Source organism: Excalfactoria chinensis, chromosome 2 (genome assembly GCF_039878825.1).
Source record: "Excalfactoria chinensis isolate bCotChi1 chromosome 2, bCotChi1.hap2, whole genome shotgun sequence".
Lineage (NCBI taxonomy): Eukaryota > Metazoa > Chordata > Aves > Galliformes > Phasianidae > Excalfactoria > Excalfactoria chinensis.
The window spans coordinates 88,964,737-88,982,414 of record NC_092826.1 but is presented as its reverse complement, the minus strand read 5'-3'; the positions used below and the strand labels follow the sequence as shown (position 1 = coordinate 88,982,414).

At 43.4% G+C, this 17,678-nt stretch overlaps 1 protein-coding gene across 1 annotated transcript; it reads right to left on the bottom strand.

Annotated features, from left to right (window-relative positions):
* Positions 1–744: 744 nt before the first annotated feature.
* Positions 745–16,722, bottom strand: LOC140247900 (serine-threonine kinase receptor-associated protein-like). The gene is made up of 10 exons (XM_072328104.1): positions 16,599–16,722; positions 15,729–15,946; positions 8,024–8,209; positions 7,694–7,766; positions 7,026–7,122; positions 4,720–4,857; positions 4,019–4,155; positions 3,176–3,325; positions 2,548–2,613; positions 745–2,265 (listed from the first exon to the last, which is right to left on the bottom strand). Exons 1-10 carry the CDS (start codon positions 16,720–16,722, stop codon positions 2,204–2,206), a joined length of 1,251 nt encoding a protein of 416 aa, XP_072184205.1. The 3' UTR covers positions 745–2,203.
* Positions 16,723–17,678: the final 956 nt, after the last annotated feature.

Here is a 17,678-nt window from a genome sequence, read left to right as displayed (position 1 = left end):
CGCGGCCGCGGGACCATCAAGCCTCGCGTGAGGACGCCCGCCGGCTCCCGCCGCTCTTCAGCGCTCGTACAGAGCACAGGGCCCTGCCCGAGCCCCGCAAAGCTCCCGTCCCGCAGGCCGCCGACTCTTACCCAGCCCGGTGCCCGCGTTTCTGGCCGCCATGGCCCGCGCTCACGGGCCCGAGCGGGGCGGGGAGAGACAAGCAGCGCCGGTCCCGCCCCGCGCCAGCAGGAAGCGGCGCCTATAGCGAAGCTCGCCCTGCTTGCTCTGCCTCAGGTAAACAGCCGTCCCGGGGAGCCCCGGGCACCGGCACAAGCAATGGCGCGGAGGCGTGACACGCCGGTGCCAGGTGTCCCCGAGCCCACATGGTCACTTGGACTTTTTTGAGGGGCAAACAGACGCCATCCCGCTGCTCCGCCCCCGGAACGCCAGCAAGGAGCGTGGGCTGGCCGCCACGCTGCTGAGGTCAAAGAGCTGTTCAGGCTCCTGTAACGCTGACAGAGCAGGTCACTATGGAATGCTCAGCAGCCTGCTTGAAATACAGCACAAGGAGTTTCATTGGGGTGGGCTTCTGGTTTTAAATGCATCTTATTTAGCTAGTAAGTTTGTAGATTGAAGTATGAGATTTGGAACCCTTGTAAGCATTAAATGTATTAGCAATTACATTACAATTTTTGGGTCAAAAACTTGAACAGACTATTCAAAAACTAATTTTGGAGTTAAGTTACTTTATTGTTAATTTTTTAAAGATACCACTGTATACCAAGAAACCAAGACTAATTTTATCCTTCTTTATTTTCCTTGTTTTTACTCTATTCCTCCCACTTCCACAAAAGAAATTAAGGCTGAAAGTGAGCTCCAAAGACTGAGTCCAGGCGCCCTACGCAGGCAGGCTCAGCTACAGCAGGCTCCCTGGAGCCATGTCCAGTTGGGTTCTGAGCATCTTCAACACCAAAGCCTCTACAGCATTTCCAGGCAACCACTTCCAGCATTTTACTGCCCTCACTGAGAAAGTGTTTTTTTTATGCTTAGACTTGATATATATGCATAGGCATAGGAACCTCTGTTTCGATTTATACTAAGGTTTTCAAACATTAAGCTTCAGCTTTCTTCTAACATTACTGGGATGCCATTGGGGAAAGAGTCAGATTAAGGACAAGTCTTAACATAAAAAAAAAAAAAAAAAAAAGGGAAGTATATGAACATATGTTTATATAATGTATATATAAAATTATATAATATATAACTTTCCTTTCCAAAAAGAGCAACTTTAAATTAAGTCTTTCAGCATTAAAATTAAAGGAAGTGACAAGCAGAAGAATGGCAATATTCTCTTTAATGATGAAAGTATGGGTTTTGACCTCGCGTGTGTAACTTCTTTTTTTAATCCAGTCTACAGAACTAAACCCAAGGTTCTTTACAAACTGAGCCAACCTCTGAGATTTTCATGTACAACCCCATATTTCAGTCAGTACATTTAGGTTAAGAGTTCTCAGTGCTTTTGATTTAGAGACTCACTTTTACATTCAAAAGTTAAAGAATAAAATGATGCAAGGCTTACATATCAAGAAACTTGCCACTCTCTGGACCAAACACTAAAACATTCTTATTGCTTTCCCTCTGTACAGTACAAAAACAGATGCTAGAAAGTATTATACCATTAACTTGGCTGCTTTTCCATTCCATGAACCCAATGCTAAAGAGTAAAGCTAAGAGTTTTGAGAGGCATTTTATTTAGACAACTGAAAACAGTTAAACATTCAGAAGCAGTGTACAATGAAACAAAAACTGAATACTTTTAGTACATAATCCCCTTTTCAACTAAAGCCAAATCTTCCAACTTTAAAGGGAAAAAAAAAAAATGGGTAAAAGCCATATTTTTCTTTTTCTTTCTCCGTAATAAAGAAAAACGCACTACAATGAGTCTAATTGAAATTAGAGAGACTGGATCTTGGCTTGCACACTTCTTTCAAAAGACAGTAGGCAGTTATGCTAAAAAGATAGCAAAACTCTACTACTTGTCTTTTTTTTTTTTTGGATACTCAGTTCTCTTACAGACAACACCTAACCAGTTCCACTGCATTCTCATCAATTACTGCCCATCTTTGCCTTATGTAGAGAGTGCACTCTGGAAGGCTGCTGTTTATCACTGCTCACTTGATTTAGTCTTGTATGTCCATACGTTGCGTAACAGTTGAGATAATCACGCCTTGACTTCAGGAGTTGAGCTGTACACTGAATCTGAGTTTTCAGAGGCAACTTCTTCTGCAATTCAATAGAGAGAATCAATTGACATACATAAACCAAAGAATGCTGCACTGATGTGCAGTGACCAGCTTAGTTTTCCATTTAACCCAATTCAGGTTTTTCTACCATATCTGTTAAGTTTGCAAGATCCCACAGCTCAAGTCAGTATTTTGACACTTAACATGCCGTTTCCTAGAACAACATGCTCAAAGATCTTTCGAGAGGAGTGAAAAATGCCTGAAGTTATTTGGAAAAAGTTAACTCTTCCCTGTTAAAGAAGCTGGCAGTTCAATGTTTTACCTATTTCCTCCTCTGCAGTTCCTGGAAGGCTGGTCCTTGCTTTTGCTGCTTCTGCATTCTCCTCTTCTGTAGAGAGGAAAGGAAATGGTTAGTACCTCCACTTCTGCTCAACCCAGACTGAAAAGTGGGTTTCACTCTGAAAACGCAGAAAAAAAAACCTCACTTATTTAGTGTTGAGGAGTAAAAGCTGGGTAAGCAATTCTATCAACTATTACTTGTCTGCAGTTTTCTAAGCACTGCTTCCCCTGAGCTCCTTCCCCCCCAAAATACTAGAGAAAGTACAGAGAAAACTTATATTCCCCCCCACCCCCCTAAGATTCTTATATCCTAAGTATTCATAAAATTATTTTCTACATCTTGCCCTGTAACATGAAGATTTGAGATTACACAAGCAATTTGTTACCAAGTGCCTATATTCATTAAGCTCACATTTGAATTGCTTAAATGACAGCTACAGAAGTAAAACCTTAAATCCAACAGACTTGAGTGGCAATGAAGATACCAAATGACAGCAGTGATACTGTAACAAATTCAGATGATGTTTGAATCTGAATTCAAAACTACTAAGATTTCTGAATGAAGCAGCCAAGTAAGACCAGGAAAAAGAAAACAAAAAACACACGCTTACCAGGAACTACACACTTCCAAAGACCATAGGTTTTTCCTACTGTTGTCTGCCACAGCCTTAGTGTGCCATCCTCTGAGCCACTGGCATATAACTCCCCATCAGGGCTAAATCTCACACAGTGAATTGGACCAAAGTGCCCTTTGTAAGATTCTATAAGAGAACATATCAAGGTCAATAATTTCAACAGTACAAATAAATGAGTGAAAACTGATTGAAAGGAGAATAAAAACATGGATCAGGGAAACTTCCCCAGTACTTTATTTTTGATACAAAACAATATTTCTAATTATTATAAGTTGTAGGGATAGCAACTAAGTGTTACTATTACCTGAATTAGATGCAAGAAGACAGACATTTCATTATTATAGGCAAAATTACAAAATAAGCCAACATTCTTCAACCGCTTACTAAGCATGCATCTACGTAATTAAACAAAGATAGGAGCAACAGATTAAAACACACTTTAAAATAACTTGTACATGGCCAGCATTAAAATACAATCCAGTAACTGTGACTCATTAGACATAATTAATGAATGCCACAGTACGACGTTTAAGTTAACATATAGTTTTGCTATTGCAGCAGTATGGGATGACTCAACATTTTCCCTCCCCCCCCTCATAGCTGCAGAGCTGTTTAGTGGAGGTTTTAATTAGATCTGCAAGAGTAACATTAGCTATTCTAACAAAGGACAAAGCTTCTTAACTGACTACTTACCTTTCCATTATCTTGTACTCAAATAAGTTTGCAGCACAGCATGCTCTACAAGTTTAATTCATTAGCACTATGTCATCTGTCTAATACTTGTCAAAACTTGTTTTTTATTATTGAAGTCAAACATACCTAATTCTTCTCCTGTGTTATAGTCGTATTTATAGAGTTTAAAATCTTCACCACCTGCAACCAAACATTCTTTCTCTGGGTGAAGGGATGCAGAATTGATTGTAGCAGGTGCTTCAAATGATTTAATCTGCTCCAGACTGAGGAAGGAGAAAGAACAGGTATTTTAAAGAAGGTCCTGAAAGCAAAGGAACTGTGATTCTACAAATCATAGTTGCTTTTAAGAAAGACAGACGACACCCACATGCAGTTTCCAAAACAAATTTTAACACTGGCAAGTCAAGCTCATAAAGTTTAGAAACAAGTTCAGAACAAGCAAAACACACAGATAAGTTCACACATTTCAAACTACTTTCTGACACATACTTATGACTGCAACTTGCTTTAAAACATCATAGAAACTGTATAAATCAGTTCTCTTAAATCACTAATTGAACTCTGGATGAAAGCCTTATCTAATGACAACTCCAGTTAGTTCTGAACTATGAAAATGGTACTGATCCATTACAGTCTACCATCTCGCAGACAATTGGGGACCACTGGTTTAGAAAAGGATAGTTGTTTCAGACCTTGTCTCTGACAACATGGTAGGCAAAGATATTTGCTGACATCGGTTCTAACAGCATCATGATCTTGGCCTTGTACAATCAGTTTTACTCACTATCAAACCCATAACTCAAAAAGATTCCATATTTTAGACTCACGTTTCCGCACTATGAAAAGCAATAGTCTTCCCATAGGTTATCACAAGTATTTGCCCTTCTGGAACATACTCCATGCTGCTCACAGACATCGCAACATTTAGTGCCTTCACTTCGGTCATGGTACTTCTGTCCCAGAGGCTTAAGAAAAATCAGAAGAAAGATTCTCAGATCAGTTTAACACACCAGTTTCCACCTCCACCCATAACATGTTGTGGTTGCAAAAAGCCCCCTAATAAAGAATATTCTACAGACACTTCAGATTTTCAGCAGCATTCTTTGCTTTGCTTTACTTACATGAGAATTAAGGCAAGTTTACATTAAAATACTGCTACTTTTAAAACTTAACAACTACATTAAATGGTACACACACTGCTTAACTGTTTAACTACTCAAGGATTCTCTTAAAAGACTAAAAGCTTTATTACATGTCTCCTGAGCATTACAGCTTTCTAAAAGCAAAGCTTTAAGATTGCATTCTGCCTTTTTAACTCAAAACATACAGAGATATAATACTAATTTAAGAAACTAATAGACTCATTTAATATAATTTAGCATTTTGCCTAGGCAGGCAAGAAATATCTATACTAAAATCAAATTAAATTGAAACAAACTGTCCCACACAACATCCTGGTCACCACAATGGAGAAAAATGGATTTGAGGGATAGACCACTCGCTAGATATGGGATTGGTTGGACACTTGCACTCAGAGTTGCAGTTAACAGCTCAGCATCCAACCAGTGATGAGTAGCATTCCTCAGGGACTGGTACTATTTTATATCTTTATAGATGACATGGACAGTGGGATTGAGAGCAGCAAATCTGCAGATGACACCAAGCTGAGCGGTACAGTTGACACACTAGAGAGAAGGGATGCATCTCAAGCCAAACAGGCTTGAGAGGTGAGCTCATGCTAACCTCACGAAGTTCAAAAAGGCGAAGTGCAAAGTCCTGCACTGGGGTTGAGGCAATCTTAAGCACAGACACAGGTTGAGCAGATAATAGCTTGAGAACAGCCCTGAGGAGACGGATTCAGGAGCGTCATTTGATGAAACTCAACACAAGAAAAGCATGACCAGCAGGTGATTCTGCCCCTCTACTCTGCCCTCATGGGACTCCACCTGGAGTACTGTGGCCGGTTTTGAGACACCCAACACAAGAAGAACATCAAGCTGTTGGAGTGGGACCAGAGGAAGGCCACCAAGATGATTAAACATTAGGAAGAAATTCTTGGGTTTGAGGGTAGACACTGGAACTGGTTGCCCAGCGAGGTTGTGGATGCTCCCACTCCAGAGGCATTCAAAGCCAGGTTGGAAGGGGCTGTGAGCAACCTGGTCTAGAGGGAGGTGTCCCTGACTATAGCAGGAGGGTTGGAACTAGATGTACTTTAACAGCCCCCTTCAGCTCAAGCCATTCTATAAATTATGAGTTTCTTATTTCATTAAATAACTGAATGCTGTTATTTCAATTTCTAAAATTCAGAGAAAAAAAGACTAGTCTCTTGCCTATCTTGAATGAGGGAACTGAAAAAGAATTGGAGCCAAAACAGAAACAAGGAGACTGCAACTGTGATTTCACCCTATATCCACTGCCCTTCCACAAAGCAGAAAGCCACTATTACTCTGCCATAAATATAAGAATAACAAGACAAGTAGACACGAGATGATGCTGATCACATCAACCAGAAAGTTGTGGAAGCAGCAAGGCACATCTTCCTTCTTTTTTGGCCAGCATAGTTTGAGGAAGGATCTTTATCATTTCATCTCCCTAGCAGCCAAGTCTGTCTAGGCTTTAGCCCATCTACATTTAAGGGGATGATCTATCTAATAAAACCAGAGAAGCTTTCTTAACTTACCACATGGAAGAGAAAGACAGTTATGACTATTAAGAAGTCACTGTCTTCAGAGAGGCTTCCCTGCCTTATATCCCAACCCTCGCCCAATGCATGTTTCAAGGCTTGACTGCAGAAGACAAGGCAGAGACACTTCAGCATGTGTCTTCACAAGACCTCACCTAGAATTTAATTTCCTTTAGGATAATAAAAATCAAATTAATTCTACTATTCAGTTATCAGAGACCACCTCTTCCTATCAGGGAGGACATGTTTATGGTGCAAATCAGAATCAACAGAAAAATTACATCTTCAACAACATGAAAAACTGGATTACATGTGCATATTCTAATCTAGAATCAAACAACCTTTATTACTACTTCCCAAGGAAATAAAAATCTTCTGACAGAAATTGTACACATTAAGCAAAAGTGAGCTTCATAGAAAACTAGAAGTTTGCTTTTTTTTTTTCCTTACCGGACAGTTTTATCATCAGCTGAAAGAATCTGTTTGTCATCACTGCTCCATAAAGCCTTTTTAATACCAGAAGTATGCCCACTGACAACATCAGGTTCTCAAAATAAGAACAAGTATTTTAGTACACATAAAAATATAAATGAACATCGTGCAGTAGTTTAGGAACTCTAGTCATCTACATAGATTTCTATTTACTAGAAGCTGCAAAATTACTTCAGACACTACTAACTTTTATTTACAGATTTCAATCTAGGAACCTATCTAATTGTCTAAACTTAAAAAGCCTATACTTAAAAAGACTAAAATGTCAGTTAACATCAATATTAATTATCTTGGTATCAGTTTTCAGCAGTTCATTATTGATACAAATTTAAGCACACTTCAATATGAAAAGTCTTTTGCCCTTCAGGTAGTGTAATTTTAGTCAGACCTACTCATAGTAAGTCCCTGTTAAAGAAAAACACACTATCCTTAAAACACTTCATAGATAAGCTCTATTTTACTTTAAAGACTAACACAATTTGATTTAGTATAGAAAACTGTTATAGATGCATCCTTTGTACAACAAGCCTCAAGTGTGTCTTTTGTGATTCACAAAGTCCACACACAAGAAAAATCAACCAAACAGAAAACCAAAAATAACCAGTAGTAAGCAAGTGCAGACTCACCTGCTTCCGGCTTGCTTAAATCATAGATACGCAACAATTTATCTTGTCCACCTGTTAACAGATAATTGCTATCCTGAAACAGAAGTTATAAAGGGTCAACTCTACTTTGAATTGAAATACCAGCCTTCATCCATAAGCCTTAAAATACCATTTATTTCTTTCAGACAGTTTCTAAAACATTTATTACAACTTGTTATTTGTAAGATCAAAGCTTAAATGCGTGCTAAATTACTTGCCAGCCTAAATGTATGTATAAAAAACCATAGCAAATAACAAAACTTGCCAAAGACCTTACCTCTCTGTTGAATATGCTATAAAGATTCTCCATACCTGTGTAAAATCCACACTTTTGACAATGTGTTTGTGAGCCAATGTGATTAGTTCATCTCCCGACACAGCATCCCACACTTTGCTAAATGACAAGAGAGAACACATACATTTTGGTAGCTCCAGGACAAATGTGAACAGACAAGTTAAGTTGTCTCTCCATTCTATCCTATATAATCCTTCCTGACACTATCATAACATTTTTAGTCCTAAGTGCTACACTGTAATGAACTACAGACCTATACCAAGTCACCAAGCTACTACTATCAGTGACATTTGGTAAGTCGTGACAGTCAGGTGAAGTTCCTGGTGACTGGAGAAAAGGCAGGGTTGTACCAACTTTTAAGAAGGGTAGAAGGGACAACCCAGAGAACTGCCAACCTATTAGCCTCACCTCTGTGCCGGGGAAGACAGTAGAACAGACCCACCTGTATGCTATGCTGCAGCTCGTGAAAGAGAAAGAGGTGATACAGGATAACTAGTATGGTTTCACCAGTTACGAGTCCTGCCTGACCAACCTAGTGGTGTTCTACGATGGCGTAACTGCATCAGTGGACAAGGGAAGAGTCACTAATGTCATCTGTCTGGACTTCAGTAAGGCTTTTGATGTGGTTCCCCACATTCTTCTTTCCAAACTGGAAAGTTACAAATTTGAAAGGTGGACTGTTTGATGAACAATCAAACCCAGAGAGTGGTAATCAATGACTCAATGTCTCAATGGAGCTCAGTGATGAATGGTGTCCCTCAGTGGTCAGTACTGGAACTGATATTCTTTAATATCTGAATCAATGAATGGATTGTGGGATTGAGTGCGCCTTCAGCAAGTCTGCAAAATACACCAAGCTGTGTGGTATGGTCAACATGCTTGAGGGGTGAGATGCCATTCAGAGAGATCTAGTCTAGCTTGAGCAGTGGGCCCAGGAGAACCTCATGTAGTTCAACACATCTGAACCTCAAGAACTTATGCTTACTTGCAGAATAAGAGGCTAAAGAAAGGGCAAAATTGCAAACCAGACCTTAAATGTGACCTGCAAAAGAATGAAAGGATTTATGGTACTTTGCAAAGTGAAGAGTATGTGAGGCTTGAACTTTCCCCACCCTCTTCCTATTACCCTTTGTGTATTGTTTTGTTTAGCACTGTATTTGTTTCATTTTTAGTTTGACAGTTTTGAGACTGATTTGTGGGAAGAGTTCTTGAAACTTCAACAACTTCTTTTAAGTCATGAAAGAATTTTAATAAACTTGGATTTCCTTCTGAAATGTGAACTTATTGCTTAAAATCAAATAGTGAAGAGTGTTTTAAACACTTTTTCTCATCTACATTGACCTTCTCCCACCTCTGTGGTCATTCAGCTGTTCTGCAGAGAGGAAAGGGGGAAGGAGGAATGTATACAATTTACTGGGAACTGCTGTGGTCACTGGGGGTTGTAAGAGGTATGATTTGCTATAGTACCTGGAATTTGCTCAGAACCTTGTTGTTGGTAAAGCAGAAGTTATTCAGTTTGCCCATATGGTCACAATATGATCAGCAAAACTTGTTCCTGTTGTTTTTTTTCTTTTTCTTTATATACCTTCCAAGCAGTTTGCTTTCAACACTATCCTGAGCTTGACAGGGTTTGTTCCTACGTGTGGGAATTATGATGAACTGTGGTGTAGGATGTTTGAACCATTAAGTAATGTACAGCCTGCTACACTTGGCGTAGATGCTTACTGCAGCTTCAGTGTGTAGGCAAAGCCAAATATACCAGGGCATATTGAGGAGCTACAATTCTTATTTAAATATCTGCCTTTTAATACATATGTGTGTGTGTGTGTGTATGATATATGTATAACTTTACATATACATGAATAAATCTATATGGGGATTGCACTAATCCAAACTTATGACATCACCTTACAGCTTGACAGATTGTCTGTTCTAGATAGTAAACGTTCATTCTGTGCTCTGTGCCAGAGGACAGTGTTTATTGTAACCCAATCACTCTCCTCCCCAGCCTCATGGTGAGGCCTCGGTTAAGGGGAGTGTATAAACAGCTGTGGTAAGGCTGTTGTGAATGCAGATGTCTTCCTGCAGTGGGATCTCTAAGTCGCCAGGGACCATGCAGGCCGTACTTAATGGATTTACAAGAACTTCTCCATGCATCAGCCAACTGAACTGTGCTGTTGTCCTCCAGAGAAATGCTCCTTTGACATCTGACCCCAGACTTTCCACCCATATGCTGTCTACCTTACTCCTCGGTTCCTGCAGCTTTTTACCCTTATTCTACCTCCTTATCAACAGCCTGTTTGCCCAGATTTCCTAAAATTCTGTTGAACTGCATATAATTCACAGGTTGGCCACATATAGCCAAGGTCTTCTGCTCTAGATCTTAGATTGATATGATGAGACGTAAGTGTGAGACCAAGATGAGAGAGTTTATTCTACTGTCACTCAGGAGTTAATTGTCAACCATTTTCTGACTGTATTGTGGCTTGAGGAATTATAGTGATTGTATTATACAACGATTGTGATCAATACATCCAGTTGCAGTTGTATTATACAACTCATAGATCATATTCTGGGCTAATTTCAAAGCTGTTTTGAGTAGCAGGTTGGACTGGATGACCTCCAGAGGTCATTCCAGATGCTAAATATTCTGTAATATATACTAGGCCCGTAAGTGTAATGCATTTACAGAGTAGATGCTTCAAGCCAAAGAACTGGTGAGTGTAGTAGAGTCAGGAAGCAACAGGTGACTTACAAGCTGAAATACAGAGGGAAGTTAAGCCTGTGTCATTCATTTTTAACTTAAGACCCTTATAGACTGATATTCTAAGGCTCACCACTATGTATTTGATAGATCTTAGGAATTAAGGTCTCTGTGTGCATCTTGAATGAATTTTGTTTAATATTCTTTTTCTTAACTCTCCTGAAAAGAGAGCAAGCTGTAGTGTTTAGTGCTAAAGATATGGAAGAAGTGTGTATGGGGGTAAAATCAAGGTTTAAAAAAACAGGATTAATTTGTAGCTTTTTTGTCACTCCTCATAGCTCATTAACTTGCTGATGTCCCTTTATGCCCATTTAAAAACAGCTCAGTAACAACATAGTGATCCCACTTTTTCACTACAGTAAAACTTTCTGCAGTAACCTTTATCTTAGTGATACATCCGTATTTTATTCATTTTGCAGTTGACTTATTATGCCTTTGAATGACTGAACTTTCATTCTTCATGAAACCAAGAATTTGTTTTGTTACTATTGCCACATGGCACAAGCATATCATTGCTTGTCTATAATGACATGTACCTTCAAAAATGTTTGTGTTGTTATAGTCCAGTATACATCAGATAGTAGTACGACATACTTTTTGTTGCTTTCTGTTTTTTTCTTTGGAGTAGAAGAAGAATCATATACATTTGGAATTTGAATAATAGGTACAAATCTAAAGCAGTACAAATACTAGACTGAAAGTGAAATCAACACAGGGCTGGTATATGTTTTGTACCTTTGATATCTGCTTTAATTACCAGATATTTGATCTGAAACTACCTTTATTTTTGGAAGATGGATGCTGAAGATTGTTTTCATTTGCATTTTTAATATCAGTATTATTAAGTCACATATCCCTAAACTGAAATCTCATTTGAGTCATGAGTCAATTGGATCCTCTTTGCAAGTTTTCCAAACCATCCCTTAGGAGCTTGTGAGGGTGCTGGCTCCAGTGGTACATGCTATCCACACAAGCTGCACCATATATTGCTAAATATTGGCCTGAACTCAACTCTGCCGTAATGTTCATTATCTTTTTCCTCTTTTTTTTTTTTTTTTTTTTTTTTTTTTTTTTCCTAAGCTTAGGAGAGTGGGAAGGAATAGTCTCTTCCTGTATGGAGGGGGAAATACCTCTTGGGTTATGGGTGTTCCTGCAATAAACATACAAATCCAGATGCACTTGAGATGACATCTAGCCCAAGCAGGTCGTTCTGCGCTATTGGGTACGCCCTCCAGCTGTGGTCTGGTTTGGCAGAACAGGCTGCCAAGGTCCCTGCCAACCACGTGTGTCATTTTGTTTCATAAGCCAGTGCCAGCTAATATTGCTGTCCCTGCTCCCGGGTGTATTGTTTCTAAAGCCTTTGGACTTGACTCAAAGGGCGTGTGCTTACAGCACTGGTGCTTTGGGAGAGGATCCTGTAGTGGAAAACCCCATGGCTGGGCTTAGCCACATGAGTTCTCTACCACTGTCACTCAGGGTCCGCTGTGTGGCATCTGCTGTGAGAACAGGGGCTAATGGGCTGGCTGCTGCCACCCCTGCCGGGCTCTAGTATCAGCTTCTGCTAATGGAATGGGCTCAAGAAGCTGCCAGTGCATTCCCAATATGACTCAGAAAAGGAGTGACAATGTATCAGTCCTTCTCATTTGGAAGGTACCTACTTTTAAGACTGGCTGGCAACCCTGCCTGTGGCAGGAGGACTGGAACTTGATGGTCACTGATGTACCTTCCAACCCAGGCCATTCTGTGATTCTAAACAGGTATATTTGGTACGTCTCTGACAAGAGACTGAGACACGGATCCAGTGAGACTGGAATGAAGGGCATCGTTGAATCAAGTGAGGGCGCGCTGGCTACAGTCAAAAGTCAGTGGCTCCCAGGCCCTCAGGCAATACACTTAATCTGTTGAGATTATGAGGCGGAACCGTTGGTACGTCTCTGACAAGATGCTGAGACACGGAGCCAGTGAGACTGGAATGAAAGCCACTGTTGAAGCAAGTGAGGGCGCGCTGGCTACAGTCAAAAGTCAGTGGCTCCCAGGCCCTCAGGCAATACTGTTGGTATTATGAAGCGGAACATAATCTCAACTGGTCTTCAGATGGTGTTTCAGGTCCACCTTTGCTGTTTCAGTCACTTTAAGTATGCTCTCGTGCGTGTACCTGAAAGAGGCAGAAGCAGGCTGAAGGAAGTGCGGATCTCTGTTGAGATTATGAGGCGGAACTGTTGGTACGTCTCTGACAAGACGCTGAGACACGGATCAAGTGAGACTGGAATGAAGGGCATCGTTGAAGCAAGTGAGGGCGCGCTGGCTACAGTCAAAAGTCAGTGGCTCCCAGGCCCTCAGGCAATACACTTAATCTGTTGAGATTATGAGGCGGAACCGTTGGTACGTCTCTGACAAGAGACTGAGACACGGATCCAGTGAGACTGGAATGAAAGCCACTGTTGAAGCAAGTGAGGGCGCGCTGGCTACAGTCAAAAGTCAGTGGCTCCCAGGCCCTCAGGCAATACACTTAATCTGTTGAGATTATGAGGCGGAATTGTTGGTACTTCTCTGACAAGACGCTGAGACACGGATCCAGTGAGACTGGAATGAAAGCCACTGTTGAAGCAAGTGAGGGCGCGCTGGCTACAGTCAAAAGTCAGTGGCTCCCAGGCCCTCAGGCAATACACTTAATCTGTTGAGATTATGAGGCGGAACCGTTGGTACGTCTCTGACAAGAGACTGAGACACGGATCCAGTGAGACTGGAATGAAAGCCACTGTTGAAGCAAGTGAGGGCGTGCTGGCTACAGTCAAAAGTCAGTGGCTCCCAGGCCCTCAGGCAATACACTTAATCTGTTGAGATTATGAGGCGGAATTGTTGGTACTTCTCTGACAAGATGCTGAGACACGGATCCAGTGAGACTGGAATGAAAGCCACTGTTGAAGCAAGTGAGGGCGCGCTGGCTACAGTCAAAAGTCAGTGGCTCCCAGGCCCTCAGGCAATACTGTTGGTATTATGAGGCGGAACATAATCTCAACTGGTCTTCAGATGGTGTTTCAGGTCCACCATTGCTGTTTCAGTCACTTTAAGTATGCTCTCGTGCGTGTACCTGAAAGAGGCAGAAGCAGGCTGAAGGAAGTGCGGATCTCTGTTGAGATTATGAGGCGGAACCGTTGGTACGTCTCTGACAAGACGCTGAGACACGGATCCAGTGAGACTGGAATGAAAGGCATTGTTGAAGCAAGTGAGGGCGCACTGGCTACAGTCAAAAGTCAGTGGCTCCCAGGCCCTCAGGCAATACACTTAATCTGTTGAGATTATGAGGCGGAGCCGTTGCTACGTCTCTCACAAGAGACTGAGACACGGATCCAGTGAGACTGGAATGAAGGGCATCGTTGAAGCAAGTGAGGGCGCGCTGGCTACAGTCAAAAGTCAGTGGCTCCCAGGCCCTCAGGCAATACACTTAATCTGTTGAGATTATGAGGCGGAACCGTTGGTACGTCTCTGACAAGAGACTGAGACACGGATCCAGTGAGACTGGAATGAAAGGCATTGTTGAAGCAAGTGAGGGCGCGCTGGCTACAGTCAAAAGTCAGTGGCTCCCAGGCCCTCAGGCAATACACTTAATCTGTTGAGATTATGTGGCGGAATTGTTGGTACGTCTCTATGGGGCAGCGTTGTTCCCCGGGGAATGCTATTTGGATGCCTTCACCTCGTCTGTGTGCTGAAATGGGGGAGGCCCCGGCAGATGCCAGTGGTCTCAGAGAGCCACTCCGGGGAGGGCTCTTGCCCAGCCTTGCTCGTGTCTGGTCTTCAGATGGTGTTTCAGGTCCACCTTTGCTGTTTCAGTCACTTTAAGTATGCTCTCGTGCGTGTACCTGAAAGAGGCAGAAGCAGGCTGAAGGGAGTGCAACACTTCCCCTTGCAGCCTGACCCAACAACGGAGCGACAGACCGCAGAGACACTGGAAGGCCATCATTTCCCAGAGCAGCTCATTCTGGAGAACCGTACAAGGATCTCCAGTGTCTGCAGGGGCAGGCGAGGCCCCGTCAGTACGTGCCAATGTTTTTCCTGTCCTTGCTGTGAGAACGGTTTTGCTCCCAGCCAATCCTCCTGGCTGCTTCAGAGAAGGAAATATTCCTCTCACTCAGAATGCTCACGCAGAACAGTCCTGTTTGCACGAGAACCTGTTCCTCCTCTAACCCTTGGGTCCCAAGTGGTACACACTCTCATTTGCAGGACGGAAGAGGCACTGGGAAAACCGGAAGGAAGACTGGCCTAAACTCCCCCCAGTTCCGACACTGGCATGGATGTGAAACGTGATTTGCTTCTCCAAATGCAATCCAACTGAACTAGGGCAAGCAGGGAGTTCCCTGTGAACCAGGCCCCTAAACACTGAAAAGTACCGTAGCGAGTACCATCGGCACCTGAAAAGCAGCTGTCTCGCTCAGGCACGGGTGGCAGGAGCAAGCATACTCACATTGGGAAGACAATAACACGTCCAGAAGTTGTCTAGGAAGCTGCGCAGTCGTTGCACAAGATGACCGATTTGCTCATTTCTGGCATCTGCAATCAGAACAGAGACAGATGATGGGAGACGGGGACACTGGGAATGGCTGGCAGCTCCAGTCTTCTTAGCCCAACACAACGAGAGCTGCCAAAGGGAAGGGTTTGGCCTTAAGCAAGCCTTGCTCTGCCTGTGCCTCTGCTCCATGCTCCAAGTTGGGGCTGAGCAGTGATGCCCACCGTTAACTCTGGTCGCCTGACAAAAGGCAAGGCCTTTTGGAGGAGCATATCCATGCGCAGAGCTGGGCTGCCTCACGTAAGGGAAGAGCTCTACAGAGCCTGCTTTCCTGCAGACCACCAGGAGCCCGGGTGGCTGAAGAAGCATGGCAGGCCAGGAGAAAGCAGTCCCCTAGTCCCCAGAAGGCCTTTCAGAAGAATCTGAAATAGTACTGCCAAAATGCAAAACCTACCCCAAGAAGAGCCTGCAACGCTTCAGTAGTCCCGTTGAGCTTCCCCAGGAAGTCCTCATAGAATTTCATTTGGACCCGTTTTCCTTCAATCAGAAGCATGCCAACGTCCCTCCAAATGAAGGCAATGTTCTGCCTCTTCCCTATGCAGGTGCTGAAAAGGTACACTGTCCTTTCCACACAAAGCAGCGCCTCGCCTTCAGAGATGCCGCATTCTGTGGCTATCTCATCATATGGAAGTTGACGAAACGGGTCAAAAGTCAGTGGCTCCCAGGCCCTCAGGCAATACAATTAATCTGTTGAGATTATGAGGCGGAACCGTTGGTACGTCTCTGACAAGACGCTGAGACACGGATCCAGTGAGACTGGAATGAAAGGCATTGTTGAAGCAAGTGAGGGCGCACTGGCTACAGTCAAAAGTCAGTGGCTCCCAGGCCCTCAGGCAATACACTTAATCTGTTGAGATTATGAGGCGGAACCGTTGGTACGTCTCTGACAAGAGACTGAGACACGGATCCAGTGAGACTGGAATGAAAGCCACTGTTGAAGCAAGTGAGGGCGCGCTGGCTACAGTCAAAAGTCAGTGGCTCCCAGGCCCTCAGGCAATACACTTAATCTGTTGAGATTATGAGGCGGAATCGTTGGTACTTCTCTGACAAGATGCTGAGACACGGATCCAGTGAGACTGGAATGAAAGCCACTGTTGAAGCAAGTGGGGGCGCGCTGGCTACAGTCAAAAGTCAGTGGCTCCCAGGCCCTCAGGCAATACTGTTGGTATTATGAGGCGGAACATAATCTCAACTGGTCTTCAGATGGTGTTTCAGGTCCACCTTTGCTGTTTCAGTCACTTTAAGTATGCTCTCGTGCGTGTACCTGAAAGAGGCAGAAGCAGGCTGAAGGAAGTGCGGATCTCTGTTGAGATTATGAGGCGGAACCGTTGGTACGTCTCTGACAAGACGCTGAGACACGGATCCAGTGAGACTGGAATGAAGGGCATCGTTGAAGCAAGTGAGGGCGCGCTGGCTACAGTCAAAAGTCAGTGGCTCCCAGGCCCTCAGGCAATACACTTAATCTGTTGAGATTATGAGGCGGAACCGTTGGTACGTCTCTGACAAGAGACTGAGACACGGATCCAGTGAGACTGGAATGAAAGGCATCGTTGAAGCAAGTGAGGGCGCGCTGGCTACAGTCAAAAGTCAGTGGCTCCCAGGCCCTCAGGCAATACACTTAATCTGTTGAGATTATGTGGCGGAATTGTTGGTACGTCTCTATGGGGCAGCGTTGTTCCCCGGGGATTGCTATTTGGATGCCTTCACCTCGTCTGTGTGCTGAAATGGGGGAGGCCCCGGCAGATGCCAGTGGTCTCAGAGAGCCACTCCGGGGAGGGCTCTTGCCCAGCCTTGCTCGTGTCTGGTCTTCAGATGGTGTTTCAGGTCCACCTTTGCTGTTTCAGTCACTTTAAGTATGCTCTCGTGCGTGTACCTGAAAGAGGCAGAAGCAGGCTGAAGGAATTGCAACACTTCCCCTTGCAGCCTGACCCAACAACGGAGCGACAGACCGCAGAGACACTGGAAGGCCATCATTTCCCAGAGCAGCTCATTCTGGAGAACCGTACAAGGATCTCCAGTGTCTGCAGGGGCAGGCGAGGCCCCGTCAGTACGTGCCAATGTTTTTCCTGTCCTTGCTGTGAGAACGGTTTTGCTCCCAGCCAATCCTCCTGGCTGCTTCAGAGGAGGAAATATTCCTCTCACTCAGAATGCTCACGCAGAACAGTCCTGTTTGCACGAGAACCTGTTCCTCCTCTAACCCTTGGGTCCCAAGTGGTACACACTCTCATTTGCAGGACGGAAGAGGCACTGGGAAAACCGGAAGGAAGACTGGCCTAAACTCCCCCCAGTTCCGACACTGGCATGGATGTGAAACATGATTTGCTTCTCCAAATGCAATCCAACT

Excerpts from the sequence above, each read along its gene's own strand:
- LOC140247900 (XM_072328104.1), bottom strand. The coding sequence starts at position 16,722 with ATGCCCTTCATTCCAGTCTCACTGGATCCGTGTCTCAGCGTCTTGTCA. Across the intron at positions 4,156-4,719 it reads GCTTTTCATAGTGCGGAAAC|TCTGGAGCAGATTAAATCAT; the intron begins GTGAGTCTAAAA and ends CTCCTTCCTCAG. Across the intron at positions 3,326-4,018 it reads TAACACAGGAGAAGAATTAG|AATCTTACAAAGGGCACTTT; the intron begins GTATGTTTGACT and ends GTTCTCTTATAG.